We start from the raw sequence: 27,634 nt of genomic DNA, 5'->3' as shown, positions 1-27,634 counted from the left end.
AATGAGAATTTCACCCAAGGCTTGGTTCAGGACACAGTCCTAGGGATTTATGGGATTGGAGAATATTCAGCCAGCCCTGGAATCTAGTCTGCTACAAGGCAGAAGAGCTACATAAAAAGGAAAACCAGCAAGAGTGGCTTAGTATATTATCTAATAGAAAAACCCAGTCATTATAGCAACCCAATGTTATAAGCACAGAAGAAGAGGAAGAAGAGTATCAAATGATGGTGTCAGGCTCCTTGCTTATCCTTTACCCAAAGCATGGCAGGAACTGTGTTCCTGAAGAAGGGTAGATCTTCTGAGGCTCTGCCTATGCCCCTACTTCTCCAGGGAAGCTCTTCCTCCTCCTAATCCAATTGAGAAGGTTCCAACCTCATATCAGGAAGGAGGAGGAAGGGATGGTTTACAATCTGCCCCAGCTGAGAAAGTGTCTGCATCATTGAGATCACAAATTCACTAAAAAAGAATGAGAAAAAATCAAAAGCTATGCCTTAGACCAATGTCTACTTGGCCTGTCTCTTGTTTTGGCTCTGATTTCTGTCTACAAAATAAGATGAAGTGAATAACTGGCTCTTAAATTGGCAATCACAAGGCTTTAAGTGGAAATAAATTCCTCACACAAAGAGGGGAATACCTGGAACCACCTGTAGGCACCAGTTTCTTTTTTGTTTTTATCTCTCATTACCATGGGTGGAAAGAGGACTGTGTGGAGATAGAATTCATTCTCCCTTTGTGTATTTTTAGTAAACCAAATAAAGAATTTGAAGTGTTCCTACTTAGCACTTGATGGGCCACTAGATAGGAGAGCTCACAAGTCACTTACTAGTTCCCACCCCTAAAGGCCAGAAGCACTGCTCAAGGTGGGGTGGGGGAATTCTAGGCAAATTTGGAGACAGTTGGTTCCTGTAAAGAGGGGGAGAGACAGGAAGTGATGTGGAAAAAGGGATATAAAGGCCAAGCCCAAGGACTGATTTATTCTCTCTGTGTTGGTGAGCTGAGCTGAAGGGAGATTTGTCCTAGACTCTTCCTTGACTGGAGCTTTCTATGCAGGAGAGGTTTGCTGGGTGAGTGACTCTGACTAAAGGAAGAGGCTTGCATTGGTGGATTTCTGGCTGAAGATGCCACCGGGACTTCCATGTGTAGATTATAACTTTGAGGGAACCCTTGCAGGGGGCTGAGTCAGACTTCACTGGATCAGCATTTAGGTTGGTAGGCTAGACAATAGACAAGCCTCTGTCTCCTTCCTACATTTCCCACTTTCAATATCTCTACCTTGCTGTAAATGAAACTGCTAACAGTCATTTTTGACTTAAGGGCTAATATTTTATAAACGGCAATCACAATCTCACTTTTATAACTTTCACATTGAGTCAAACTTAATGTTTACATCTTACAACTTGATTTGAGTCTTAGTTCTTTCACAGTGACCTATATATCACTGATCCCTTCTGGCCCTCAGTTTACTCCTCTGTGAAATGATATTAGATTAGATTAAATAGCTTTAAATATGATACTAGGTAAATACTTTTTGCCATTATGGTCATAAGGATTAGAATAATAATAATAGCTAGCATTTAAGTCATGCTGGAAGGTTTGCATGATGCTTTACAAATACGATCTCAGAACAACCCAGAGAGGGGGATACACTTATTATCATTATCTTATGAATGAGAAAGCTGATGTAGACTGTTGTAAGGATACAAAATTAGCTTTGCTGCAAAGCAGGAGATCCTATAGGACAGAAGCAGGGGCAAGATTCTGGAGCTGTGAAGAAGGCAGTTTCTGGCAGGCAGTTTTCTTCTCTGGAGGAGACAGGGAAGTTAGTGGAGTCTCTGGAGAAGGAGACTTTTAAGCTACCAGAGACTGGAACTTTCCTCCAAATAAGTTTTCATCTTCTGGAAGTGGTAGAGAGAGTGGTTAACACTCCACACAGGTGGACTGTGTGAGTGAAGCCATTTCTCCCCTTCCTCATCCTGTGTGCTGCTAATTTCTGCTGGGACTTCTGCCTGACCCAAGAGGACATCAGTCTGTTAGACTACCTTTGGTCCTTGTTCCTATACCTACAAGTCCTTCCCTAATTTTAATATAGTAATTAAGGATTAATTAGTATAGTTTAGAAAAAAGACTTATAGGTAGTGTTGACTGGGAAAAAGCACAGAACTTCTCTCTCTTTAACTTTCCTCACTAATGGATGATTATTGTTCTCTCTTTAATATAAAAGGAATGATATAAAAGCAAAGACTTATAGAATAAACATATATCCTACCTTAATCCCCCAAGATTATTACCCTAAAAGATTATGTTCACAGAATTAAAACCTAAAGATCATTAGCCCCTCCTTTCCCTCTCCACAGGGTTACATTCACTTCCATGGCAAGCCAAGAACATCAATCACTTTCAAGACACACTCCACTGCAGACAGAAACCAGGCAACATTACCAGGTGCTTTAAAGTAACACAAGAAAAATAGAACTTGTAAACTGAGGAAAACCCCAAAACTGAACTGTCACTAAATTGCCCTCTAACCATGTACCTAGCTACAAAATATTTTGTTACCCATCTCCTAAGTAATTGTGATTGATTGTGAAAGCTGACCAAAAGTAACAATGATTCCCCTAGGTCATGGAGAACTAACCTCTAGATCACCCTGTTTATGTGATTCATCTATAGCAACAATGTTTCATTGACTATCTCCTTAGGCTATGAGTCTATTGTTAAGTTTCATGGAAAGATGTATGTAGAAAATTGATTATGTGTCAAAGAAGTATGTAATCACTAACCTATATAATGAGCCTCTGTGCTACTGAAGAATGATCCATGATGCCTATGCATGTGGCACTGAGCACATAGCATGTTTCATCTCCATTACTTGACTGGATCATTACACTTGGATGGAGTAAGCCCAGACCTTCATAGAAACCACTGGACAAATCTGCAGGGACATTGTGGGGCAAGATGACAGAGTTGGAGGTGGAGCAGAGTAAGCCAGGATGGAAGTCAGGATGGATATGATATGATATTTTAAGGTAGGGACTCACCAATTGTTGAGTAGACCTCACAGGACAAGAAAAGTCAGGGTGGAGATAAAGGTGGAGCAGATAAGAGTATGATGAGAAGGAAGAGAAGAAGAATTGAAGGAACTCCCCATATTCCAGGTATCCAAGTAGGAGAAAATGCTTCACAGTAAATTGGAGATAACACAGACACTTTGAGATTCAAAGGAAATGATGCATTTATGTATTTTGTAAACTGTCAGATGCTATGCTCATATCAGCCAGTAGTTTAGGCACTCTCTTCTCTTCCATCCCAGTTCCAACATCTTCCTTTTTTTTTTTTTAAACCCTTACCTTCCATCTTTGAGTCAATACTGTGTATTGGTTCCAAGGCAGAAGAATGGTAAGAGCTAGCATGGACATGAGAAATTGAGAATGATTTTGTAGCATGAGTTTGGAGCAGCGGAGTGATGACCTGTCAGTCAAACGAGAGTGTTCTATTTGGGATATTACGGGGAAAGGCAGTTGGAAGCCAGACCAACTATTGGCTGGACCTTTTTGGCTTGAAAGAGGAAAGAGGGCTGTTTTTCTCTCTTGGTTTTGGAGACTGAAGAAAGGAAGGTGGTCTTTGGTTTTTGAAGACAGAAGAAAGAAGGACAAAAGTCCAGATACCTCTCTCTCTGACTTGCTCTGTTGTGATAATGACTAAACTTCCAGACCTAACAGCCATTTCTCCAAATGAACTACATTCCACCATCCTCCAATCTAAGACTCATCCTAGTGATAGGGAAACCCCAAAATCCTCTTTCCTTCCATTTCCTTATCTTTCCCTGTCTTTCCCAATAAACCCTTTATTTAAGATAGAGAAGAGAAAGAGTATTTCATTTGAGACACCATAAACTCACCCCTGAGTTGATTTAGAGAAACCAGAAGGAGAATCATCAGGAAGGGGGAGGTGAAAGGAGGAAGAGGGAGGAGGGAAAGAAGATAACTACCTGATCTATAGTTATCAATTACCAATCAAAATAGTCCCTTATTACACTAGGCAATGGGAGTTAAGTGACTTGCCCAGAGTCACACAGCTGGGAAGTGTCTGAGGTCATATTTGAATCTGGGATCTCCTGTCTTTAGGCCTGGCTCTCAATCCTCTGAGCTACCCAGCTGCCCCTAGTTTCAACATCTTCTAATTGATCCTCTGAGACTGTTCACATGGCCTCTTGGGCTTTCTTTTTTTCTAGTATACCAGACTTGTGGGTCAATATTATGCTAATCAGATTACAATTAGTAAAAGAATGAATGAAAAAAAATCAACAATTAAGATATCATGGAGGTCATGGTTCTCTTCATATCCTGACCCCAAGTACTGATCTTACTCAATGAGACCAAAGGCATGTTCAGTTGTAGGGCTCCAGATGCAAGTTTTCCTCAGGCTCTCCTTTCTCCACACTTCCCTGCCTTCTAGAGATCCCACTTGGAAGACGTCTAATCCCTCAAGGATCCTCGGAGAGGCTTTAGGCCATTATGAACTTTATTATCTAAAAAAATCCAGAATTATTACATAAGTCTACCTCTAAAAGGACCTACAGCCTAACCAAGAAAATTTAGGAGGAAGTCCATAAGGCAAAATTGGAAAACAAACTCTGAACCACATTCTGGGTCTCAATGAGAGTTGATGGTTTGTATCTTGTTATATGATAAAAAAAAACAAAACAAAAAAAACTGGCTTTGTTCAGCTCAGATCTAAACCTATAAAAATTAATCTGTGTGGGAAGGTTGGGGCCTCTGGAATCATGCAGAACGATTCTTATAGCTCCAAGCATCATCAGTGTTAGGTTCCATCCAGGGCAAGAGGTTGGAATACACCTGAAAGTTAGTAAGATACATACGAAATAATACTAATGACTCTTTAGAGAATTCTCCATTCTACCAACATATCTAAATAATTATATTCTCCTAAGTGTAATGGAGAGAAATAAATTCTTTGAACATGTAGAAAGTTCTGAGAAAATTTCCATGCTGAATCTATTCTGTTGCCTTTTAAGAGAGCAGAAAAATGTTCCTCATTTTTGACTTTTCTTCAGCATGTCTAACACAAAATCCAATGTTCAAGCAATGAATGGAGATGTATTTAATCAATCAAGCAAGAATTTACTCTGCAATTTGCCCCCACTTTACCCTGTATATAACTTGTCTGTATATAATTGTTTGCATATTTTCTCCTCCATTAGACTGAACTTCTTGAAAGCAGGGACTGACTTTTACAGCTATGTACCTGGGTATTAGGAAGACCTGTGTTCAAAAACAGACTCAGTTATGTACTAATTGTGTGACCCTAGGCAAGTTGCTTAACCTATATCTGCCTTGGTTTCCCACCCACAAAATGAGGACAATTGTTGAAAAAATAGCATAGGGACTCTATTATTCAAATTCATATAGAGAGCTCCCAGATAGGAAAACTCCCTCATCCAATGAAGTTCAATATTTTTTTCTTTTAGAGAGGATTTTCCTAGGGCACTGAGAAGTTAAATGATTTGACCAGAGTCACATAGCCAGTATTTGTCAGAAGTGGTCTTTGACTCACATTTTCCTAACCTCAAAGTCAGCTATTTATTCATTATGCCACATAGCCTCTCATGATATATTGCTACAGCAATAAGAAAAAGAAGAAAGATTAGGATAATGAGGAAAGGCAAACAAGAAAGAAGATTTTTTTTAATATGCTAGTTTAAATAATTCTAAAAAAATTAATAGAAATAATAACTTCAGTAAGTAGTAGGATATAAAATAAACTCACAGGACCAACAACTTTTCCACATATTACTTATAAAGCCTAATAGGAAGAGAGAGAAAAAGACATTCCTTTAAGACAGCTACAGAAAGTATAAAATATCAGAGAATCCACCTATCAAAATAATGTTAACATAACTCATTTATAGATCCAGTACCATATCAATGAAATTATCATTGGGTTACTTTATAGAACCAGAAAAAATATATAAAATTTATTTGAAAGAACAAGGTCAAAGGTCAAGAATCTCAAGGGAAATATTGAAATAACAAAGAAATGCGCTACAGTGTACTAGCTCTCAAGCTATACTATTAAGCAAAACCATCAAAACTGCTTGGTACTAGTATAAAAATAGAGAAGTTTATCAATGGAATAGATGCAGTAGCAATCTAACATAGTGGTACAGTGTATTTAGTTAACCCAAGGGCTCAAATCCTTTAGTAAGGACCCCTCATCCCACAAAATCTGCTGAGAAAGCTCAAAAGCAGTCAGGCAGAAATTAGATTTAGGTCAGCATCTTATACTGCATATTACAATAAGCTCTGATTAAATCCAAGATCTAAGCATAAAGTAAAATCATAAACAAATTAGAGGAGCAAGGAAGGAGATATATTTCATAAATCTGGAGAGGGGAAAGAGTCTTTAACAACAACAAAAATATATAAAATGATTCCTTAATAGACATAAATGGTTGAAAAAAATATGTGGGCTCAAAGGAAGAACCCAAATGATCAACAGGTATATAGAAAAAAAATTATTTTGAATCATTAAGTAAAATGAAAATTAAAGTACCTCTAGCAATTCATACATGTTGACCAAAATATCAAAAAAATTAAAATGACAGTTGTTGGTGAGGCTGTGGGAAGATAGGCACAGTGGAACATTGTTTGAATCATGGCATAGAACCATCTATTCTAGAAAGCAACTTGTAACTATACTTCCAAAAGTCACTCAACTGATCAATACCATTATTTATGCCCCAAAGAAATCTAAGGAAGAGGGAAAAATATATTTGTGTAAAAATGTTCATAGCAACCTTTTTTGTTGTAGACAAGAACTAGAAATAATTTTGGTGACCATCAACTGGGGACTGGCTGAATATGAATGTAAAATCATATTATTTTGCTTTAAGAAATGTTTGAAGGAACATATGAGTGGTGAAATGAGCTGAACTGGGAGAACAGTTTATATTATAGCTACAGGATGGTATCAGACAATAATTAGGAACAAATTAATAAAAGGTCAATCATAACTCCAGAAGAAGGATGAAGAAGTCTGCTTCCTATCCCTTGGACAAGAGGTGATGCGCTAGAGATAGAGAAGGTCACATACATTTTCAGACATATCAATATACAGATTTTATTTTAATTCATTTTTTTGCTTGACTATTTTTATTCCTCTTGGTTTTTTTTTTATCTTTTCTCTTTTCCCATAATATTCCATTATTTTCTCTTTCATAAAGCAATTATAATATTGCATTATATGATGCTGACTGGGTTTCCTTGATAGGTGAACTTTTTCTTTCTGGATACTAAAAGTATATTTTCTTTTATTTGGAAGCTCTAGATGTTGGACATGGTGTTCTTTTTCTTTCTTTCAGGTGATTAATGGATTATTTCTATTTCATTTTACCTTCAAATTCCAAAAGATCTGGGCAGTTGTCTTTTATGACCTTGAAATGTGGTACTCTGGTTTTATGTTTGATCATAGTTTCCAGAAAGTTCAAAGATTCTTAAATAATTTCTCTTATCTAGATCACTTCTTTATGAAATTAGACAACTTTGAGTTTTTACCTGTTTTTCAATATTTTGATTTTGTTCTAATTAAACTTGTCTCACTGAATAATTGAGTTCATATTGATCTATTCTCTGTGGTATTTTTCAGAGAATCAATCCTCTCTATGTATACATTTTCCCATTTACTATTCTAAACTATTTTTTGTCCTTTAAGTTTTTTTCTGCTAGCAATTATATTTCCATTCTAACTTCATTTTCCAAGTTTTTCCTAATTTCTTCCAACAATACCTGTGGCCAAGCCTTCACTTCCTCCAACCTCTCTGGCTCTTTTTGTATTTGAGGGATTCAGCATTTCTTGGGGATCTATTTTTTGTACTTCTATTCTACTGTACTTTTTATTCCATTCAAGGTGATTTTGTTTGCTCAAATTTTTAGCTTTGCTTTTTGGAATGGGACTTTGTGCTAGGACCAGAACCCACCTCCTCTTAGGTATTCTTTGTTTGACTTTAACCATTTTTTTCCTGGATATCTCTGCTGTGATCATTCTGGATACAGAGGAAGGTATTAGGACCTGCCCTCTGCATCAATCCCTGGCTTTTGTCTCAATCTTGTGATCATCCATTGTGGGTGCTTCTGCTCATCTTTGTTTCCTTCTCCTGTCTCCCAATGGAGAGTTGCATCCATCCACTGCTGTAGCTTTAAGAGGATCCAATCAGATACTGGTGATTATACTGATCTCAAATCCTTTCCAATGTGTCCCCAACACAGGTACCCAGTTTCTGAATTACTCCCAATTGCTGCTGTCACTCTTGATGCACCAATAAATGAATCAGTAGTTTTGTCTCCTTATACAGTGACTGACAGTCTGTCTCCATCTCTACTTCAATCTGGACCTGACAAGATCAGGATTAGATTAGCATAGTAACTGGATTAAGGACTGCCTTGGGTGAACCATTTCCCTCACCCACAATATTCAGGCCTATTTATTGGAGCTTGGACTGACTCCCCTGGCATAGCCTCTCTTCAAGTGCTCACAGGTTTCAGGCTAATTTCTGAAGCTAATTCAGGCTTTAGAGCTTCTTCTTTGGTAGAAATCTCCCAGCCGTCACTGACTTTTAATCATCTTTTGGTTTAGGTATGTATTAGAAGAACTTCTGGTGGCTTTTTTTTTTTGTAATTATTGCTCCATTTAGGATCTTTTTCTGATATATTCTTTGTAGTTTGTAGGGAGATAACTGAATTCTTCTACTACCTTTAATTATCATCATCTTCACTAAAAGTTATTTTTTCAATTTATTCACCAATAATTTATTAACTATTTAATATGTGACAGAAATTGTCAAATGATAGAGAGGGAAATACTAAAATGAAACATTCCTTGCCTTCACAAAGCCTATGTGGAAAGAATGTTTTATTACATTATTTGGACAACTTATTCATTATTATACTGATTAAATCTTACTAGATAGTATTTGGATGCAGAATGTCATCCTGACCCAGTAACTCTAGAAATACTAGAGCAATTTGGGATTCGCTCAGATCCTGAATCTACCCAAAGCATTCTTATTTTAGGTCCTCACTCCTAGGTCTTGTTTTGGGTCCCATCAACTTTGTGTTTTGGGTTCTCTTCATGTGAATTGTGTATAACTCCTGGGTGATACCTTTGTGAGATGATTCATTTGTGACTCAAGTACAAAAAACCTTGCCACATTCCTATATAATAGAAATCTTTCAGAACCTGCGGGAGAGGGAGCCTCCCCTTATTTCTGGATCTTTCTCTCTATAAAATGACCTAATAAATTTCTTTATGAAGCTATTTTATATTCTGGGGTTTATTGTTGTGAACAACATTTACATTCCATTGAGAAGGGGATAGTGGCATCCCTGTGTCAAACCACATATACTCCTTCAGGGTCTACCTCTAATGCTGCAAAGGCTTTGAGCAGACATGGGAATTGAGTATGGATGTGATTCCCAAGGATGAGCCCAGATAATTTCTTTTAAAAAAAAACCTCACTACTGGTTGTGATCTTCGTGGAGAGAAATCATATATTGATGAATTACTGGATCTATTAAGAATTGAAATGTTAAGGAATTTTTAATTTGACTCTCTCTAGTCTGTTGGGAGAAGCAATGATTTCTGCATATGGGAAGTATTTAACCAGAAGCTGGTGACCATTTATTGAGATATTGATAAAAGGATCCCTATTTTTGATAGAGGTCAAATTAAATGCCCAATGATTAAATAGTACTTTCTATGAGACTTTTTTTCTAAACCCTTACTTTCCATCTTAGAATCAATAGCGTGTATAGGAAGAAGAATGGTAAGGACTAGGCAATGAGGGTTAAATGACTTGCCCAGGGTCACATAGCTGGGAAGTGTCTGAGGTCAAATTGGAACCCAGGACCTCCCATCTCTGGGTCTGGCTTTCAATCCACTGGGCTACCCAGCTGCCCCCTCTTTCTATGAGTCTTTGCTAGTGCTTGGTCATAAAAGCCAAGGAAAACTGAAACACAAATATTTCCTTTGACCACTTAATTACCTGATCAAAGGTATGAGAGTTTAGAGAGACTCTGTGTATGGGAGGAATTTTTTTCCTACTCCTTTTTCCAGAAGGATGCATTGATGAGCTGACTATGAAGCTAACTGCATTCTCCATATGGTGGCTAATATATCACTCACTGCATTCTGCATAAAAACTGAGCTTTGCTTTCATGTAACATGGCTCTGAAGAGTTGTTTATACTCTTGTTTTTAAGAGTCATCATTTTTTTTACCTTATTTTAGAATTTGAATAAATCCATTCTGCAAACCTAGGAGAAATAAAGATGATTCACGTGGATGTTCCAAGGTGGGCATATATCCCTCTGGGAGCAGAGGAGTTGAAGGGCACAGAGATATATGTTACATCTCCAGAGTTGGAGACTGTGGATGATCTATGGAAAATCAGGTGTCTTTCTAGGAACTAAAGGAAGGATATGGGGCTCTGCTATTTTGTCATCAAATGATCATATTGTTTTCTGTAACCCTGTAACCATGCTATACCTTTGGTCTAAGGAAGAGACTAAGGAAGAATAAGAAGGACCAACAAACAGTTCCCAGGTTTTAGGTGCCCTGTGGAGGAGATGTGGACTCCGAATTGCTTGCCTTTGTAAAAGTTAAATTAGTTTCTACTGGGGGCAGCTGGGTAGTTCAGTGGATTGAGAGCCAGGCCTAGAGACAGGAGGTCCTAGGTTCAAATGTGACCTCAGGCACTTCCCAGCTGTGTGACCCTGGGCAAGTCACTTGACCCTCATTGCCTAGCCCTTACCCCTCTACTGCCTTGGAGGCAATACACAGTATTACAGTATTGGCTCTAAGACAGAATGTAAGGGTTAAAAAAAATAGTTTCTACTAATAAAAATATTATATTTTTATGAGGTTTATTAAAGATTATTAGAAATCAAGGATAAACAAATACAAAATTAAAAAAGCACATGCCTAGGGCTGATTAGCCCATTCACATTCACTTACTACATCTTGCATGCCTAGCAGAAAGACAAATGTGTTTAGAAACAGAAGAAGAGAGACTCTAGGGAGGCAGAGAGCCCTTTAAATACGAACTTGTGTTCTCGCCCAGGTGGAGATTCAGGTGAGATTATAGGGAATTCTGGGAAGTACCAAGGACTTCTGGGGATTGAAGTCTGGGGTTCAAATCTCCATTTTTACACTTTACAGGGTTAAAATTTTTCCTGTAGGTCCCAGGGGAATTTTATCTGCGCACAGTGAACAGCAAAGTGGTATTCTGGCAAGAGTATTGACTTAGGAAGTAGAGGACCTAGCTTTGAATCTAAATTCTAATCCAGTCCTAGAAGGATTGGGAGGTTTCAAAATAAAATAATAAACAATCAAGGAGAAATAAATTCTATTATGTTTTTATAAAGATCACATGACTGACAAGATAACATCATTATGAGTATCATTTTATTCAATTGTCATTTTGAGTATTTTATTTTCAGCATTATTAATTATGGTATTTATTTTTCTAATGCTGAACTATTGTGCAATCTACCAAGTCCAATTTGGTATTTCCTTGAACATATTTCTACTATCCTTTGCCAGAATTTTTAAAAAAATGAACAATGTTCATTAGTGTTATTGATCATCAATTTTGTTTCTTTGCTTTAACTTTCTATAGCTTAGGTATTGGGAATACATTTGCCTCATAAGTTGTTTGATATAGTGGTTATTGATTTTTAAATAATTTGGATAGCAGAAGTATCAATTGATGCTTGAAAGTTTTCTAGAATCCATCTGAAAATCAATCTATAACAACATTCTTTAAAAACAAGCAAATGCACAAACCAAAAAGCATTTTTGATACTTCCTTTATGGCTTATTTAATTTCATCCTTTGATTTTTAAAAATGTAGTTATGTATGGTGTATTCTAAATTTTTAAAGTAATCTTCCATTTCTTTTAAATTCTCAGTTTTCCTGGTACAAAGGAATGTAATGGTTTTGTTCTGCCATTCTGAAGCAAAATGTAAAGAAAAGTCAATTTGAGAAGATTATAACAATAACTCAGGCAAGCCTGACTATGTCCAGTTCACCTAAATAGAGGTTCCCTGAGGGAGCCATGGAACACCTCTAGATTGCTTACCATGGAAGATTGTGCATTCCCTAAAATATAGGTGGTAATAACTTCCTTAGACTGACTACCCGCATGTTGAAGAGAGATCAAATCTTCTTCCCTTTTCTCTTTTTCCACTATGCTCAGCCTTACTCTTTTCTCTATCCAGCTAGAGATTGAAGATCCCTGTTTACTCCCACTAAGGATGCCATGAATTGAACTGAAAAGAGGGAAAGGGTTTCCTGTCCCTGCTCCTTTTTATTTCCCAATTACCCAGAAAAGAACTTGAGGCTATTTGCTTCAATTCAGGGTTGTCTATCCTTCCCAGGGTTGTCTGGAAGATAGGTATGAGTGGAATTGTGCACTCCCAATGTAAAGTCATCCCTGGTAGATGTTAAGTGCATGCATTAATGATGATGACAAAGATGACAATTGTTACAATTATGGTCATAGTATGTCAATTCTGACAGGGAATTAATTGAAACACTGGTCCCTACATCGGAAATGTCATTTCATCTCTTCCTCTTCCTCTCCATTATTGAAAGCCCAGTCTCCTGTGGGAAGCTTTACTTGCCTCTTCTGATTCACAGAATCCTTTCTTTCTTTTTTTTTTGCCTCCCTCCAATGCTCTATTCATGCAATGTATATACTTTATAGTTGTACTGGTTATGTATGCATATATGTGTGTGTGTGTGTGTGTGCAACCCCTTTATGATAGAAAATTTTTAACCTGGATCGGGAAACTAAAAGACAATATTTTATAATTATTTTAATATAATGAGTTCTCCTTATAATCCTTTAAATTTTATGCATTTGAAAATATGAATCTGGAAGGGGATCCAAAGGCTCAAGTCAACCACAGAAGGGGTCCATGACGCCTGAAAATTTTTTTTAGTCTTGCTGTACAGAATTCTTAGCTCCATGAAGGATTGTTTTCTCTCTTGGAGACTGTCTCTCCCAGTTCCAAACAAAGTGCTTAGCAGAGGAAGCATAGTTTCAAAATGTTTACCAGTGGGTGGATAGATAGGTGAATTGGTAGATGGGTTGATGGATAGATGGACAAATGGGTGTGTGTAAGGATAGATGGGTGAGTCAGAAGATGGATAGATCAATGGATGGATAGGTAAGTGGGTGGATAGATTAGCAGATGGATGGGTGGATAGGTGGGTGGGCAGATCAATGGATAAGTGTGAGTATGGGTGAGAATAGGTATAATTGAATTATCTTAAGCATTAGTGCCATTCTGACGAAACTTACTTTCCTCTTCTCTTTATAGCCTTTCTCTGACTTGGAAAGCAATTAATGGAGTAAGGTAGGTAGCCATCATTCTGACAAACTTAAAGAGAGTCAGGCTTCAGAATTCAACTACCACCATAAAGAAATAGTCTATGCCTGGGACAGAATGAAACAGGAATCAGATTCAACTTTGATTTTCTCTTTTGTCCCTTGTGTATGTGTGTGATTGAGAAATTCTCTTTTGACAGTTTTCCTGTGTATCAGCAGACCTCAGCTAATCAGGCTACATTTGCCATTTCTGCCTTTTTCATGCCTCCAGCTGAAATATATGAGACTGAGATGCTGAATTTCATTATTAAATAGAAAAGAAAACGTCCCTTCTACATGAGGAGGAACCTTTTGAACAGGCTTCCAAACAAGTAAACCTTCACAAGATTTTTCTAAACATTTAGGTAAGTCAGACATATACACAAACATATTACTCAGCAAAATGTAGGACTATTTTTATCTTGGTGTCTTCAGTGTCCTGCTCAGTGCCTGGCACATAATAGATGCTCAATAAATGTAGAAATTGCATTTTGGGGGGATGTTATGCTCTAACAATTTGTTGTGTACCTTTGTTTTAGGCTCCTACATCAAAGATTTATACCTGAAGGAAAATTTAGGGGCTGTCAAATCCCCCCTTTTTATTTTTTATTTTTTTATTTTTTATTTTTTTTCCTGTTACAGACATGTTTAATCAATCAAAATAAATCCTTACATTGGTTATATCCGAAAAAAGTCACAAGCTGCACTGAATCCATCAACATTCTTCTGGAGGTGGATAGCTAAGATTGTGATTGCTCATCATGTTAATTAGAATTCCTAAGTCTTTCCTCTTTCTTTGATCTCTTTAAGGTATAGACCTTATAGTGATATCTCTGGGTCAAAGAGTATATAGAGTTTAATACCCTTTGGGGCATAGTTCCAAATTGCTTTCCAGAATGACTGGCTCTGTTCACCGCTCCAACAGTAATATACTTATCTTCCCACAGCTCCTCCAGCAATTTTCATTTTCCTTTGTTGTCAACGTTGTTAATCTGCTAGGTATGAGGTAGTACCTCTTAAGTTTTAATTTACATTTCTCTTTTGTTGAGAGCATTTTTCCATATGGCATTTTACTTTGTTATTTCCTATCTTGTTTGGTCATGAACTCTATCCCCATCTATGGATCTAATTGGTAATTTCTTCAATATTCCTAATTTATTTAACCATCTTTTATATCTAAGTCATATACCCTTTTGGAACTTACCTTGAAAAAGTGTGAGAGGGCAACTGGGTAGCCCAGTGGATTGAGAGCCAGCCCCAGAGATGGGAGGTCCCAGGTTCAAATCTGGCCCCAGACTCCCCCCAGCTGTGTGACCCTGGGCAAGTCACTGGACCCCCCTTGCCCAGCCCTTACCACTCTTCTGACCTGAAGCCAATACACAGTATTGACGCCAAGACGGAAGGTAAGGGTTTTAAAAAAAAGAAAAAGGGTGAAATGTTGTTTATGTCTAGTTTCTGCCAGATTTCTTTCCAGTTTTCCCAATAATTTTTGTTGAATAGTGAATTCTTGCCCCAGTTACTGGGACCACTGGGTTTATCAAACATATTCTAGTATTCTCATTTGCTTGTGCCAATTGTGTATATAATCTTTTCCACTGATTAACCTTTTTCTTAATACTAAATTGTCTTTAAAGATTACTGTTTTATATTATAGTTTGAGATCTGATACTACAAAGTCTTCTTCCTTTGCAATTTTTGCTTTCATTATTTCCAGTAAGATTTATTGACCTTTTCCTTCAGATAAATTTTATTAAATATTAATTTATATACATTTTAATATAAATATAAAACAATAAATTCTTTATTTTTTAGCTCTAGTAAGTAATGCTCTGGTAGTTTAATTGGTATGGCACCAAAAAAGTAAATTAATTTAGGTAGTTTGGCCATTTTTATAATATTGGCTTAGACTACCTATAAATGATGAGTATTTCTCAAACTTTTTAGCTGTCTTCATTAGTGTATAGAATAGTTTGTAATTGTGTTCTTATAGTGCCTGTGTGTCTTGGCAGGTAGAGTCCCAAATATTTTTATGTATTCTGTAGTTGCTTTGAAAAGAATTTCTCTCTTCTTGGTGGATTTTGTTGGCACTAGAAAAATTTGCTGATTTATATAGATTTACTTTGTGTCCTCCAACTTTGTTCATCTTTTCAATCAGTTAACTTTTAGTATTCTCTAAAGTAAACCATAATCCCAACTTTAAATAGTGATACTTCCTCTTTGCCTATGTCTATTCCCACAATTTCTTTTTGTCTCATGGCTATAGTTAGCAATTCTAGCACTTCAATAAATAGTAATGACATCTTAATTTTTCTCTGATCTTACTTATTATGGGTTACTGTCAACTCTTGGTTTTTAGATAGGTACTTCTTATATTAAGGAAATAGCCATTTTCCCCACTGTTTTCTACTCATCATGTTTTAAAGGTATTCTTAGAATCGGAATTCGAGTTCTGTAGATAGATTTCTTAAGAATGGAAAAAAAAATATTTTTATTTTCATTAACCTTTGGTTTTCTTCATAATCTAATTTATTTTATGCATTTAAAAATATTATTCTGAGGAATTCTCATAGGCTTCTCCAGAGTGCTAGAGCACATGACAGAAAAAGTTAACAATCCCCATTTTAAAATATTCTCAAGTCACGTGTATGTGCTTCCTATCTCCCTAGCTTAGGCAAAAGGCAGACTATGTTTCTTTAATGTTCCATTATCACATACAGAGTTCTGCGTATAGCAGGTATTCTATATTTTGTAAGCCAAGCAGTCCTTGAGGGCAGGGACTGAATCTTATTCACCTTTATATCCCCCATAGTGCCTTGCTAATGCATAGAGCAACTATAAAATCATTAGTAAATAGTCAAAAAACAATTAGCAAATATTTATACAAGGTCCTGGGGACATAAATATAAGTTCCTATCCTCAGGACCTTTTTATTGGAAGTAGGAATAAAATATGCAAATATAAGCAAAAATATAGTGCATATATATATTATATATGTATATATATATATAATATATATATATATAAATGACTTCAAGAGCAAGGGTATACCAATAACTGGGAGTGGAGGTGTTTTTTGTCTTTCAAATTTTTACCTTCAGTTTTTCCTTTAAACCCTTACCTTCTGTCTTAGAATCAATACTGTGTATTGGTTCCAAGGCAGAAGAGTGGTAAGGGCTGGATAATGGGGGTTAAGTGACACAGGTAGGAAGTGTTTGAGGCCAGATCTGAACCTAGGACCTCCCCTCTCTAGGCCTGACTCTCAATCCACTGATCCAACCCAGCTGCTCCCTTACCTTCAGTCTTAGAACTGATAGTATCAGTTCCAAGGCAGAAGAGCAACAAGGGCTAAGAACCGGGGTTAAAAGACTTGCTCAGGATCACAGGGCTAGGAAGAATCTGAGGCCAGATTTGAACCCAAGCTTGGCTATCTACTGAGCCACCTAGCTGCCCCCCCTGAGCTGTGTTGAAGGAAGCTCGGATGCTACAAGGTAAGGAAAGACTGCATTGCAGACATAGGGAATCTCTCATGTAAAGGCATGGTAGTCAGACAGAGTCATATAGAGTACAGCTAGTAGAGAAGTTTTACTGAAATATAACACATAAAAGGAATTACTAGAAAAGGAAGACAGGAAAGGTAGGTGGGAGTCAAACTGTGGAGAGTTTTTAATGCCACTCTTTTATTCCCCAAGGCTACAGGGAACTATTGAAGATCTCCAAGGAGGATCAGGAATTAGTCATATATTTTAGAAGTATCAGTTTGGCAACCGTGTGGAAAGATGGATTAGAGGTTACCTGTGGGGAGGCCAATTAGGCCAGTACAAAAGCTCAGATGAGAAGTGATGAGGACCTAGAAGGCTATGTGAATAGAGAAGGGAAAGAAGTCAAGGACGTTTTGGTGGTAAAGTTAGTAAATGTTTTTGCTTTTTCTTTGCAGCCCCAGAATTCAATAAGGTGTCTGGCACATTGTAGTATTTAATAAGTGCTTCTTGATCGACTGAAAATTAGTGGAATGTGGGAATTGGAAGATAAGAATGATTTTAGAGTTGGGACCATGTCAGTCAACCTGCCTGCCATTTTGAAGATCAGCTGAAGGCATATGTCTAGCTCTTCTTGAGTTTTAGGCTTTAGAAATAATCCATTTGGGGCAGGTAGGTGGTTCAGAGGATAAAGCGTCACACCTGGAGTTAGAAGAACCTAGATTCAATGTGGCCTTGGGCATTTCCTAGCTGTGTGACTCTGGCCAAGTCACTTAACTGCAATTGCCACGCCTTTACCTCTCATCAGCCTTGGAACCAATACTTATTACTGATTCCAAAACAGAAGGGAAGGGTTTAAAAAAAAGAAGGAAAAAAATCTAACTTCCCTACGATCCTCCCACTACAGCAGATTTATGGATAGGGCAGGCTGCATATAAATATTAAGACAATATACAAATACTATCAAAATCTATTTTTATTGCGTGTCATGTTCAAGGTTGGCTTGTACATATGTTAGTAGAACAGACATTTGCTTACATGGTATGGTTTGGGGGAGCACAAGGGAGGTCTTACCTCCCACTGCCTTCAAAATCTTGCCAGCCACAGTGCTTAAAGTTCCAAAGATTTTAATTCCAAAGATTTTTTTTCCCTCCTTGAAATGTAAATACTTCTTGAAAGTAACACATTATTCTTTGCCAGTCATTTGCAGAAATTACTTTTTCTTTCAGCATAACAGCTAACAGAGTAAAGATTTTTAAGGGAATATAGGCTTCTAAGAGTAGGAGGCAAAGGAATGCTTAGGGAATGCAGGCTCCTTCACCATCATAGAGAAAACACCATGAGAAGGCTGTTAAGATGGAAATGCCAAGAAGGTATTTGTCAACTAAAAGAAAGGTTTAAGTAATTGTCACTGCAAAGCTCTGACATACTGACTGATCATATCCTTTAATAACACTTCTATTTCAACAAAAAATTGAAGAATCTCATAAAATGTCAAACTGCTACTCTTAGATCATAGGATTGAGAGCTGGAAGGGACCTCAGAGAAATCATAAAGTCCAACTCCCTCATTTTACAGATAAGGATTTCTGAGGTCAAGAGAGTTTAAATGAACTGCCCAAGTTCAGTTCTTAAAAGTCAGTGTTGGAACTTAAGTCTTTTGGGTTAAAAAAGAGAGTACTTTTTTTCCTGTTATACTGCACTTCCTTTTATCAGACAGGATGTAACAAAAAGCAAATTATTATAGAACTAATAATCCAAAACTTGAGTGAGGCTAAACAGTTACCATTTCCCTTAAATAAAAATGTAATTACAATAGGCATCATAATGGGAGTATAAAAATAGAGAAAAGATTTTTTTAAAATTCACACAATTATTGCATGCATATAAGATACAGCAGGTTCCATGTTTGGCAGAGAAAAAAATAATGTAAAATCTAAGCTATCATGACTATTAAAAAAAAGTACATGCTGAATTATGTTTCATATGATGATTGGAAAGAAAGGGCTGAAAATAACAGGTTATAATGTCTAGATTGCACTTGAATTTCAATCCTGTGTTTTTGTGAATGTTAAGTGAATTTTAAGACTTCTGCCTTCCACACACCAGAAAGCTCATACTAGTATATAATGCAAAAAAAAAAAAAACATATCTATGCCCACTTAATCCAAAAATAAAAATTCTTTTCTTATTTTACATTTTTATTCTTTTCCTTTTGTTACTAATATAGCACTCAGACCTCTAAAATAGGCATTCACATAGTATAGTTATTTCTAAATCAAAGCCAAGTGAAAGGTAAATCGATTATAATTTGTTTCAGTTGCTGTTAAATATGGTATTTTGAAAGCCAAATGTAACTGTCACTTGGTGATTTACTTCATTAGTCTATAAAATTCCAGAAACAATTTCATCCATGTTTACAGATATTCCTTTAAATTTGAGAGAAAGCAAACATTTTTCCTATTTCCATTTCTGCCTGTGTTAAAAACTTATGACTACTGGCAGCCTTACATGGAAATTCAATGCACCAACAATATATGAAATGAAGTCAAATTTGAGGTAGAAGTTGAACAGTGTAGTCCATAACTTCTTCAGCTACCATCACATCTTTCTAGTTTCTTTGTACATGACAGCCTTAAGTTGTGTAAAAGTAGTTACACATAATTATATACAAAAAACAAGACAGGCAAGCTTTTGACATGTTAGAAGAGGATGTATTGGTTTTCCTTGATAGATGTCAACATTTATATTAATAGTAGCCATAAGGAGGCCGTTGATTATAACCATAATTTCCATACTGATGATGGTAATAAGGTTCTTGTCTATGCTGCTGATAATTATTACCCCAGGGTCTTCCATGCCACTGATTAGATCTGTTGTCACTTGGCCAACCCCGCCTGCCATCCCTTCCTCGAAATTGTCTGTTATCTTGCAACCTATTGCCTCTGTTTCTTTGATTACCACTAGATCCACTGTTCCACTCTTCAACAATTGGAGGGGAGTCTGTGGGGCGTTTCAGGTATTCTTGGTACTCTGTATCATCTTCTGTGAATAGATTGGCAAACATCTCTTCAAAGTTTGGAACAGCATCAAGAGTGTCAGTCATTCTGAAATCTTCCATCAGTGTCTTAAGAGTTGCTTACACTGTTGACTTTTTTGTTGAAAAAAATCTAAGTCCTAGAGAATCAGTTTCTTTCTCAAAGCATGGCCCGGTTTATTCCAGCTGGCAGCAGTCGCTTGTCCGCGCCGTCCTTCAGCACCAAAGAGCACGCCGGTGCCTCCTCTCTTCACAGTCTGGGTTCTCGGGCCACCAACCTAGAGAGACACTTCCGGTGCTCCAAATCCCCAGTTTTTAAAGATGAGGAAACTCTATATAGTTCATAGAGAGCAAAATCTTATTTGGGGTGACACCAAGTAAATTCTATTATTATTATTCACATGATGGTTGATCCCAAATGGACTTTCTGTCACATACCACATATATGTACTATCTGATGGTGCCATTGCTTATCTCATCAGTCTGGGAGCCATGCTTTCCTTATATTTACTATTTCAAGATGATGCAGTAGATAGAGCATTGGACTTGGAGTCAGAGACAACTAACCTGAGTTCAAATCCAGTTTCTGTCACTTACTAGCTGTGTGACCTCAGATAAATTTCACCTGTGTCTGCCTCAACTGTTAAGACTCAACAGTCTCCTCAACTGTAAAATGGGGATAATAATAGGATAATATCTCCACAGTGTAAGAGTTAAATTGAATGGCTGGACCATAATTTCATGAAATTATGTGGTTGCCAATATTTATTATATCTTGAGTCAGAAATTTATTTACAAATATTTACAAAATGGAGAAGAAACAATAAAGTAGAGAAATGTGAAGAGGTTAGAGAGGTTATCTATCCTATCAACCTAAATGTTTACTTAGGGTTTATTTAGGGTCTGCTTAATCCAGGCAGAGATTAATTAGTTCTCAACCAGGAAGGCTGGTAGTGAAACCATGTGGTCTCCTCCAAGATGGAAGCTAGTTTCTTAGGAAACTAGGAAAGGACTCAGCCTTTCACTCACCCAATGAAGTAGTCCAGGAATCAGAGTATAAGTTGAAGCTGAGCTCCAAGCCCCGAAATCTCCAGTGAAGCTCCTTCGAAGTCTATGTCCAGAAGACACTCTCTTCAGACTATCTTCTTAAAGACAATCTGCTTTGAGAGAGTTTGGGGCTTGCTTTTATGATGACTTCTTGTCCCTGCCCCTCTTCACAGGGGCCAATCACAGGTTCCAAATTGTCTAGCACTGCCCAGAGGACAGTGTCTGTGGGATTCACACCTCTCATTCTCTGAAGGTGTCAACTATGATCAGAGAATTCACAAATTTGGGATTGAGTTGAAAGGGTGGAGCTCTCCAAGTAAGTGACTGTGAACCCCCTTAGTTAGTGTTAAGTAGGGTTATTTTTAAGTTTTTGGTTAACTCAACATAGACAAAGAGAATAAAGCATTCCCTTTCACAACAGATTGTTATGAAGATCAAATGAAATATTATTTTCAAAGTGTTTAGCACTGTGGATGGCACATAATAGATCTTTGTTTTCTTCTTTTGCTCTTAATACCCATTGTTTCCTTTAAAACTTTGCTCAACTATCACCTCCAATGTCTGAGATTTTTAACCTTTTGGGTGAATATATTGGACTCCTTTTGCAGTCTTAGGAAGACCCCCACTTTTAACAACTTTGAGGTTGTTGGGTGGCCCAGTGCATAAAATGTTGATTTGGGGTCAGGTAGAGCTGAGTTTTAATTCTGTTTCAGACACTTAATAGCTTTGTGATCCTGGGCAAATCACTTAAGGTCTCTAAGTCTCAGTTTTTTCACCTATCCTACAGCATTGTTGTGAGATCAAGATATTTACATGTAGAAATGTTTTATAACCTTTAAAACATTGTGGAAATATTATTGCCACTTTATTATTATTTTTGTTATTGTTTTAAAAAATTCTATCAGAATCTTGCTCCAACCTACATCTTCTTCCTTATTTCTCACTCCTTTTCTTCACAGTGTCTCTGTTTCAATCAAATAAGAGTTTGGGGCTATTTTCCCAACTTATCTTGCCCTCTCTTACCTCTATGCACTTATTTACTCAGACTGACCCTAGTACCTGGAAGGTCATTCTACATTTCCATTTACTGAAATACTTTTGGTCCCTCAATGCTCAGTTCAATGACCACTTTTTATAGATTAGGCATTTCCTCACACCTTTTCCCCTTCCAAGCTAAAAGTGAACTTTGCCTCACTGAATATCCCTGATGAACTTGGGAACTGTTCTTGCCCCCTGATTTGTTTCCCCATCACAGCCCCCACATAGACAGAACACTCCTTGAAGTATAGAATGGGAGGAAAGCATATAGCTAAAACCCTTAAGAATGAATCACTTTGGGGAGAGGTGAACATTTCCCCTTGGGTCTTGCTCTCCTCTGCATCTCACGTAGGCCAAAATATGGCTTTGTGAGTTTTCTTGAAACACCTTATGTTCTTAGAATTATTGAACACTAATCCCCCCCCCCATTCTTTTTAACTTGGTTTATTTGATTGATCTGTTTCTTAATCAGTACCAAATAGCTTTGATAATTTCTGTTCATAATATGAGGGCTGTAAGTACAAGTCTTCCATCCTTCCTCCCTTCCTTCCTTCCCATTATTTCGCTAAAGAGTCTAGATATTTCTATTTCTTCAAATGATTTTTTTGGGTTTGTTTATAAAGCTCCATATCTCCTTCATAGTTTGGTATAGCATTAAATCTCCAAATTAATTTAGGTACTATTGTTAAGGTCCGGGATTTCACCCACCACCATGGAAGTCCATGAACAATGCAAACAGGCAGAGAAAGGCCATTTATTGAACTGATATGCGCATCAGTGGGAACCTCTATCATCAGAGTTCTGAGTTGCTTCTGACAGGCTGGGCTTTTTATACTTTTCTGTAGACACCTTATCTACTATATACCATCCTTGGAATTTTGCCTGCATGTATGGCTCTTATCGGCTTCCTACTATTCTTGGAACTTTGACAATTCTATATTATTGGGGTCCTCCTGGCCTGTTGCTTGACATATTTATTGGGGTCCTCCTGGCCTTTATCTGGTACCTACTGCAGCTGGCAGTTTGGCATATTTATGGTTCTGACAAGTTTCTCAAGGCTGACCAGCTCATTAGGCCTTCCTGCTAGGATTTGGTATATTTACGGTTCTGATAGGTCAGCTTGTTAGGCCTTCCTGTTTTCTCAAGTTTGGCCATTTTCCGGCCTCCCTCACTATCATTCCTTTTATTATGTTAGTATGATCAATAAATGTTCCTCCAATTGCTTGGCATGGTTCATTACTTTTCTGTTTGTTGTTATTGATATATTTTTACCACTATCTTCATTTCCAAATAATTTCATAGAATCTCCTCTACCTAGTGAGTCATCCTTTGTAAAAAAAGAATGAAAATGAAAGAGAAAAAAAGCACTTTCACAAAATTAACCAACAAATCAGTCAACTCCTACAGTATATATAGTGTCCCATACCAATAATCCACCATTTATTCAAATCACTTTTTTTTAATTTTATTTGGTCAATTTCAAAAATCATATTCTATTCCTCCCTGCCCTCCCTCTATCCCTTCCACTAACGTGAAATTCCACTGGGTATTACATGTGTCCTTGATCAGAACCCATTTTCATGTTGTTGGTGTTTGCATTAGGGTGTTCATTTAGAGTCTACATCCCCAACCATATCCCCCCCAACCCATGTAATCAAGCAGTTGTTTTTCTTTTCTGTTGCTACTCCCTCAGTTTTTCCTCCTAATGTGGATAGTGTTCTTTCGCATAGATCCCTCCCAGTTGTTCAGGATCACTTCATTGCCACTAATGGAGAAGTCCATTACATTCAATTTTACCACAGTGTGTCAGTCTCTAGTTCCCATGGAATTCCTCCACTTTATTATTCCTTTGAGCACAATACTATTCCATCACCAACATATACCACCATTTGTTCATCCCCTTATTTTCCAATTTTTTGCCACCATAAAGAACGCAGCTATGAATATTATTGTACATGTCTTTTTCCTTATTATATCCTTATTATCTTATGTATCTGGGGTACAAACCTAGCAGTGCTATGGCTGGATCAAAGGGCAGACAGTTTTTTAGTGTCTTTTGGGCATAGTTCCAAATTTCCCTCCAGAATGGTTGGATCAATTCACAGTTCCACCAGCAATGAATTAATGTCCTGACTTTGCCACATCCCCTCTAACATACATTATTTTCCATTGCTGTCATGTTAGCCAATCTGCTAGGTGTGAGGTGGTACATCAGAGTTGTTTTGATTTGCATCTCTCTGATTATAAGAGATTTAGAACACTTTTTCATGTGCTTACTAATAGTTTTGATTTCTTTGACTGAAAATTCCTTATTCATGTCCCTTGCCCATTTATCAACTGGAGAAGGGCTTGATTTTTTGGTACAATTGATTTAGGTCTTTGTAAATTTGAGTAATTAGACCTTTGTCAGAGGTTTTTGTTATGAAGATTGTTTCCCAAGTTGTTGCTTCCCTTCTAATTTTGGTTACATTGGTTTTATTTGTACAAAACCTTTTTAATTTGATGTAATCAAAATTATTGATTTTACATTTTGTGACTCTTTCTAAGTCTTGCTTGGTTTTAAAATCTTTCCTTTCCCAAAGTTCGGACATATATACAATTCTGTTTTCACATTATTTACTTATAGTTTCCTTTTTTATACTCAAGTCATTCACCCACTCTGAGTTTATCTTGGTGTAGGGTGTGAGGTTTTGATCCAAACCTAATCTCTCCCACACCATCTTCCAATTTTCCCAGCAGTTTTTATCAAATAGTGAATTTTTGTCCCAAAAGCTGGGATCTTTGGGCTTGTCATAGACTGTCTTGCTGAGGTCACTTACTACAAGTCTATTCCACTGATCCTCCTTTCTGTCTCTTAGCCAGTACCATACTTTTTTGATGACCACTGCTTTATAGTATAGTTTGAGATCTGGTACCACAAGGCCACCTTCCTTTGCAATTTTTTTCATGATTTCCCTGGATATCCTTGATCTTTCTTCCAAATGAACTTTGTTATTGTTTTTTTCTAATTCAGTAAAAAAGTGGCCTTGGGGTACCAGATCTCAAACTATACTATAAAGCAGTAGTCATCAAAACAATATGGTACTGGATAAGAGATAGAAAGGAGGATCAGTAGAATAGACTTGGGGTAAGTGACCTCAAGTTCAATGGGTATGGCACTAAATAAGTAAATAAGTTTGGGTAAGAAGATAATTTTTATTATGTTAGCTTGTTCTACCCATGAGCAGTTAATGTTTTTTTCCAATTGTTTAGATCTAGCTTTAATTGTGTTGAAAGTGTTTTGTAGTTGTGTTCATAAAGTTCCTGTGTTTGTGATGGGAGATAGATTCCTAAGTATTTTATATCGTCTAGGTTCATTTTAAATGGAATTTCTCTTTCTTATTCTTGCTGCTGAGATGTGTTGGAGATATATAGAAATGCTGATGACTTATGTGGGTTTACTTTGTATCCTGCAACTTTGCTAAAGTTGTTGATTATTTCCACTAGTTTTTTAGTTGATTCTCTAGGATTCTTTAAGTAGACCATCATATCATCTGCAAAGAGCTTGGTCTCCTCATTGCCAATTTTAATACCTTCAATTTCTTTTTCTTCTCTAATTGCTACTGCTAGTGTTTCTAGTACAATGTTCAATAATAAAGATGATAATAGGCATCCTTGTTTCACTCCTGATCTTTTTGGGAATGCATCTAGTTTATCCCCATTGCAGATGATGTTGGTTGATGGTTTTAGATAGATACTGTTTATTATTTTAGGAAAGACCCTTCTATTCCTATACTTTCTAGTGTTTTCAATAGGAATGGGTGTTGTATTTTATCAAAGGCTTTTTCTACATCTATTGAGATAATCATGTGATTTTTGTTGGTTTGCTTGTTGATATGGTCAATTATGTCGTTGGTTTTCCTAATATTGAACCATCCTTGAATTCCTGGTATAAATTCCACTTGATCATAGTAAATAACCCCCATGATGACTTGCTGGAATCTCTACCATTTATTCAATAAAAATGGAGAATCACAACAACTGCTAGATTCCCCATTTGATTTCTTTATTTGGAGAATTGGAGTGTTGGGAAGAGGAATGGAATGACTTTGGCAGGCCATAATGAAGGAGTTGCTGTTGGAACCTCTTGACCCTCCAAATATAGTTGAGGCTAGAGGGGGTCAGGGTACATAGTACTAAAAATATGCTGCTTTGTGACTGTGTCTTCACCTGAGGGTCTCCCAATATGTAGCCACTTTAACCAGAACACCTTTTCTATCCCACAGAACGGGCAAGTGCTGTTACAGTCCAGCCAGAGAAGAAAAAGAGAACCAAGGAAGAAATTTGGCTGAGGGCTGCATGAAGCCTGAAAGAAAAGAATAAAATGCAGCTGGAAACCACCTTCTACTCCCCAGAGGCTATCAGAGTACTGACATGTTGTGAATCCTATATCGATTGAACAAGAAGATTGAAGCAGGCAAAGAGGAAAGAAATTTAATGAAAAAAGAACACACACACACACACATATACATGTACATACACACAGACACAGACATACACAGAGACACACACAGACATATACCCACAGATACACACAGGCACACAGACAGACACATACATACGTCCTCTAAAACACCCAGAACCTCAAGGAGGGAAACCCTTAATTAAAGTCCATAGCAGCCCAAGCCTCTGGCTTAATGGGATATTGATGTCAATGAGGAAATTTATTAGGATCCCTTGGTTTAATTTTGCCCAGGGAGACCTTGGTCCCACACAGTGGAGAGTACAGTGTCCTAGATATAAGAGGGGATATTAGGTGGTCAGCAAGTAAGCTGGAATATCCCCCCCCAAAAAAGATTTGATAAGTGCAAAACAAATCTCCATTTTTAGCATCAGATCTCTCCCCAATAAGGGAGCTGGGCATGAGGAAATCACTAGGAAAGAATGCTGGAGCAATAGGTCCTCATACTGGCAAGGTAAAGGGAGAGTTTCAAGACATTTCTTAGATATCCCTTTGATGTCTACCACAGGGTGGGGCCAGAGTGCTGAGGAAGGACAGAGTAAGTGGCTCCCATATCAGTTAAGAAAATAAAGTTCTTACTTGACACATCCATGACAACCCTAGGTTTGGCCATACAGATGGAAAATAGGGGAGCCTGGCCATTCCCCCAGCCCTATCACTCTAAGTCTTGAGAAAATTGGAGGCCAAGTTGCTGGAAGGCCAGGGGTTGGCCACTCTTAGGGCACTCTCTCCTCTAGTGTCTTTCATGGCCACATTCTGGATAGGGCCCTGAGGCTTCCTCCTCTGAGGATACTCCCTAGACTAATGGACCTTCTTGAATATTTGAAGGAGGATCTGACTTCTCAGGAGCCACCCTGGCCCCACTTCTGGATAATGAATATGACCAAAATTTGACCTTGTTCTCTGTTCTTTTTTCCCACTAAGGCCTGATCTCTTTCATTAAATACCCTCAACGTGTTCTCTAAACCAATTTTTGGAGTTTCCTCCTGACATCTGAAGTAGAATGACCAATGAAGTGCATGCCCAGGATGGTGACACCTTTAGGGGATTTGAGATCTAAGTTAATAAATTTCTTTGTTTCAATTA

The 27,634-nt window shown here is 37.3% G+C and overlaps 1 protein-coding gene and 1 long non-coding RNA gene across 2 annotated transcripts; one reads left to right on the top strand and one right to left on the bottom strand.

Moving 5' to 3' along the window:
* Positions 1–987: 987 nt before the first annotated feature.
* Positions 988–27,634, top strand: LOC103105725 (uncharacterized). Its single transcript, XR_468358.3, has 3 exons — positions 988–1,064; positions 13,683–13,815; positions 26,313–27,634. It is a non-coding gene; the product is annotated as an uncharacterized LOC103105725 (long non-coding RNA).
* On the bottom strand, positions 19,117–20,239 carry LOC100013873 (RNA guanine-N7 methyltransferase-activating subunit-like protein). The gene has a single exon (XM_056803396.1). It carries the CDS (start codon positions 20,044–20,046, stop codon positions 19,675–19,677), a length of 372 nt encoding a protein of 123 aa, XP_056659374.1. The 5' UTR covers positions 20,047–20,239; the 3' UTR covers positions 19,117–19,674.

This window comes from Monodelphis domestica, chromosome 6, assembly GCF_027887165.1.
Source record: "Monodelphis domestica isolate mMonDom1 chromosome 6, mMonDom1.pri, whole genome shotgun sequence".
In the NCBI taxonomy this organism is placed as follows: Eukaryota; Metazoa; Chordata; class Mammalia; order Didelphimorphia; family Didelphidae; genus Monodelphis; species Monodelphis domestica.
The sequence above is the reverse complement of the archived record's forward strand: the minus strand, read 5'-3'. Positions and strand labels throughout refer to the sequence as shown.

Bases quoted from the DNA above. Each gene is read 5' to 3' on its own strand.
- LOC100013873 (XM_056803396.1), bottom strand. From the start codon at position 20,046: ATGGAAGATTTCAGAATGACTGACACTCTTGATGCTGTTCCAAACTTT.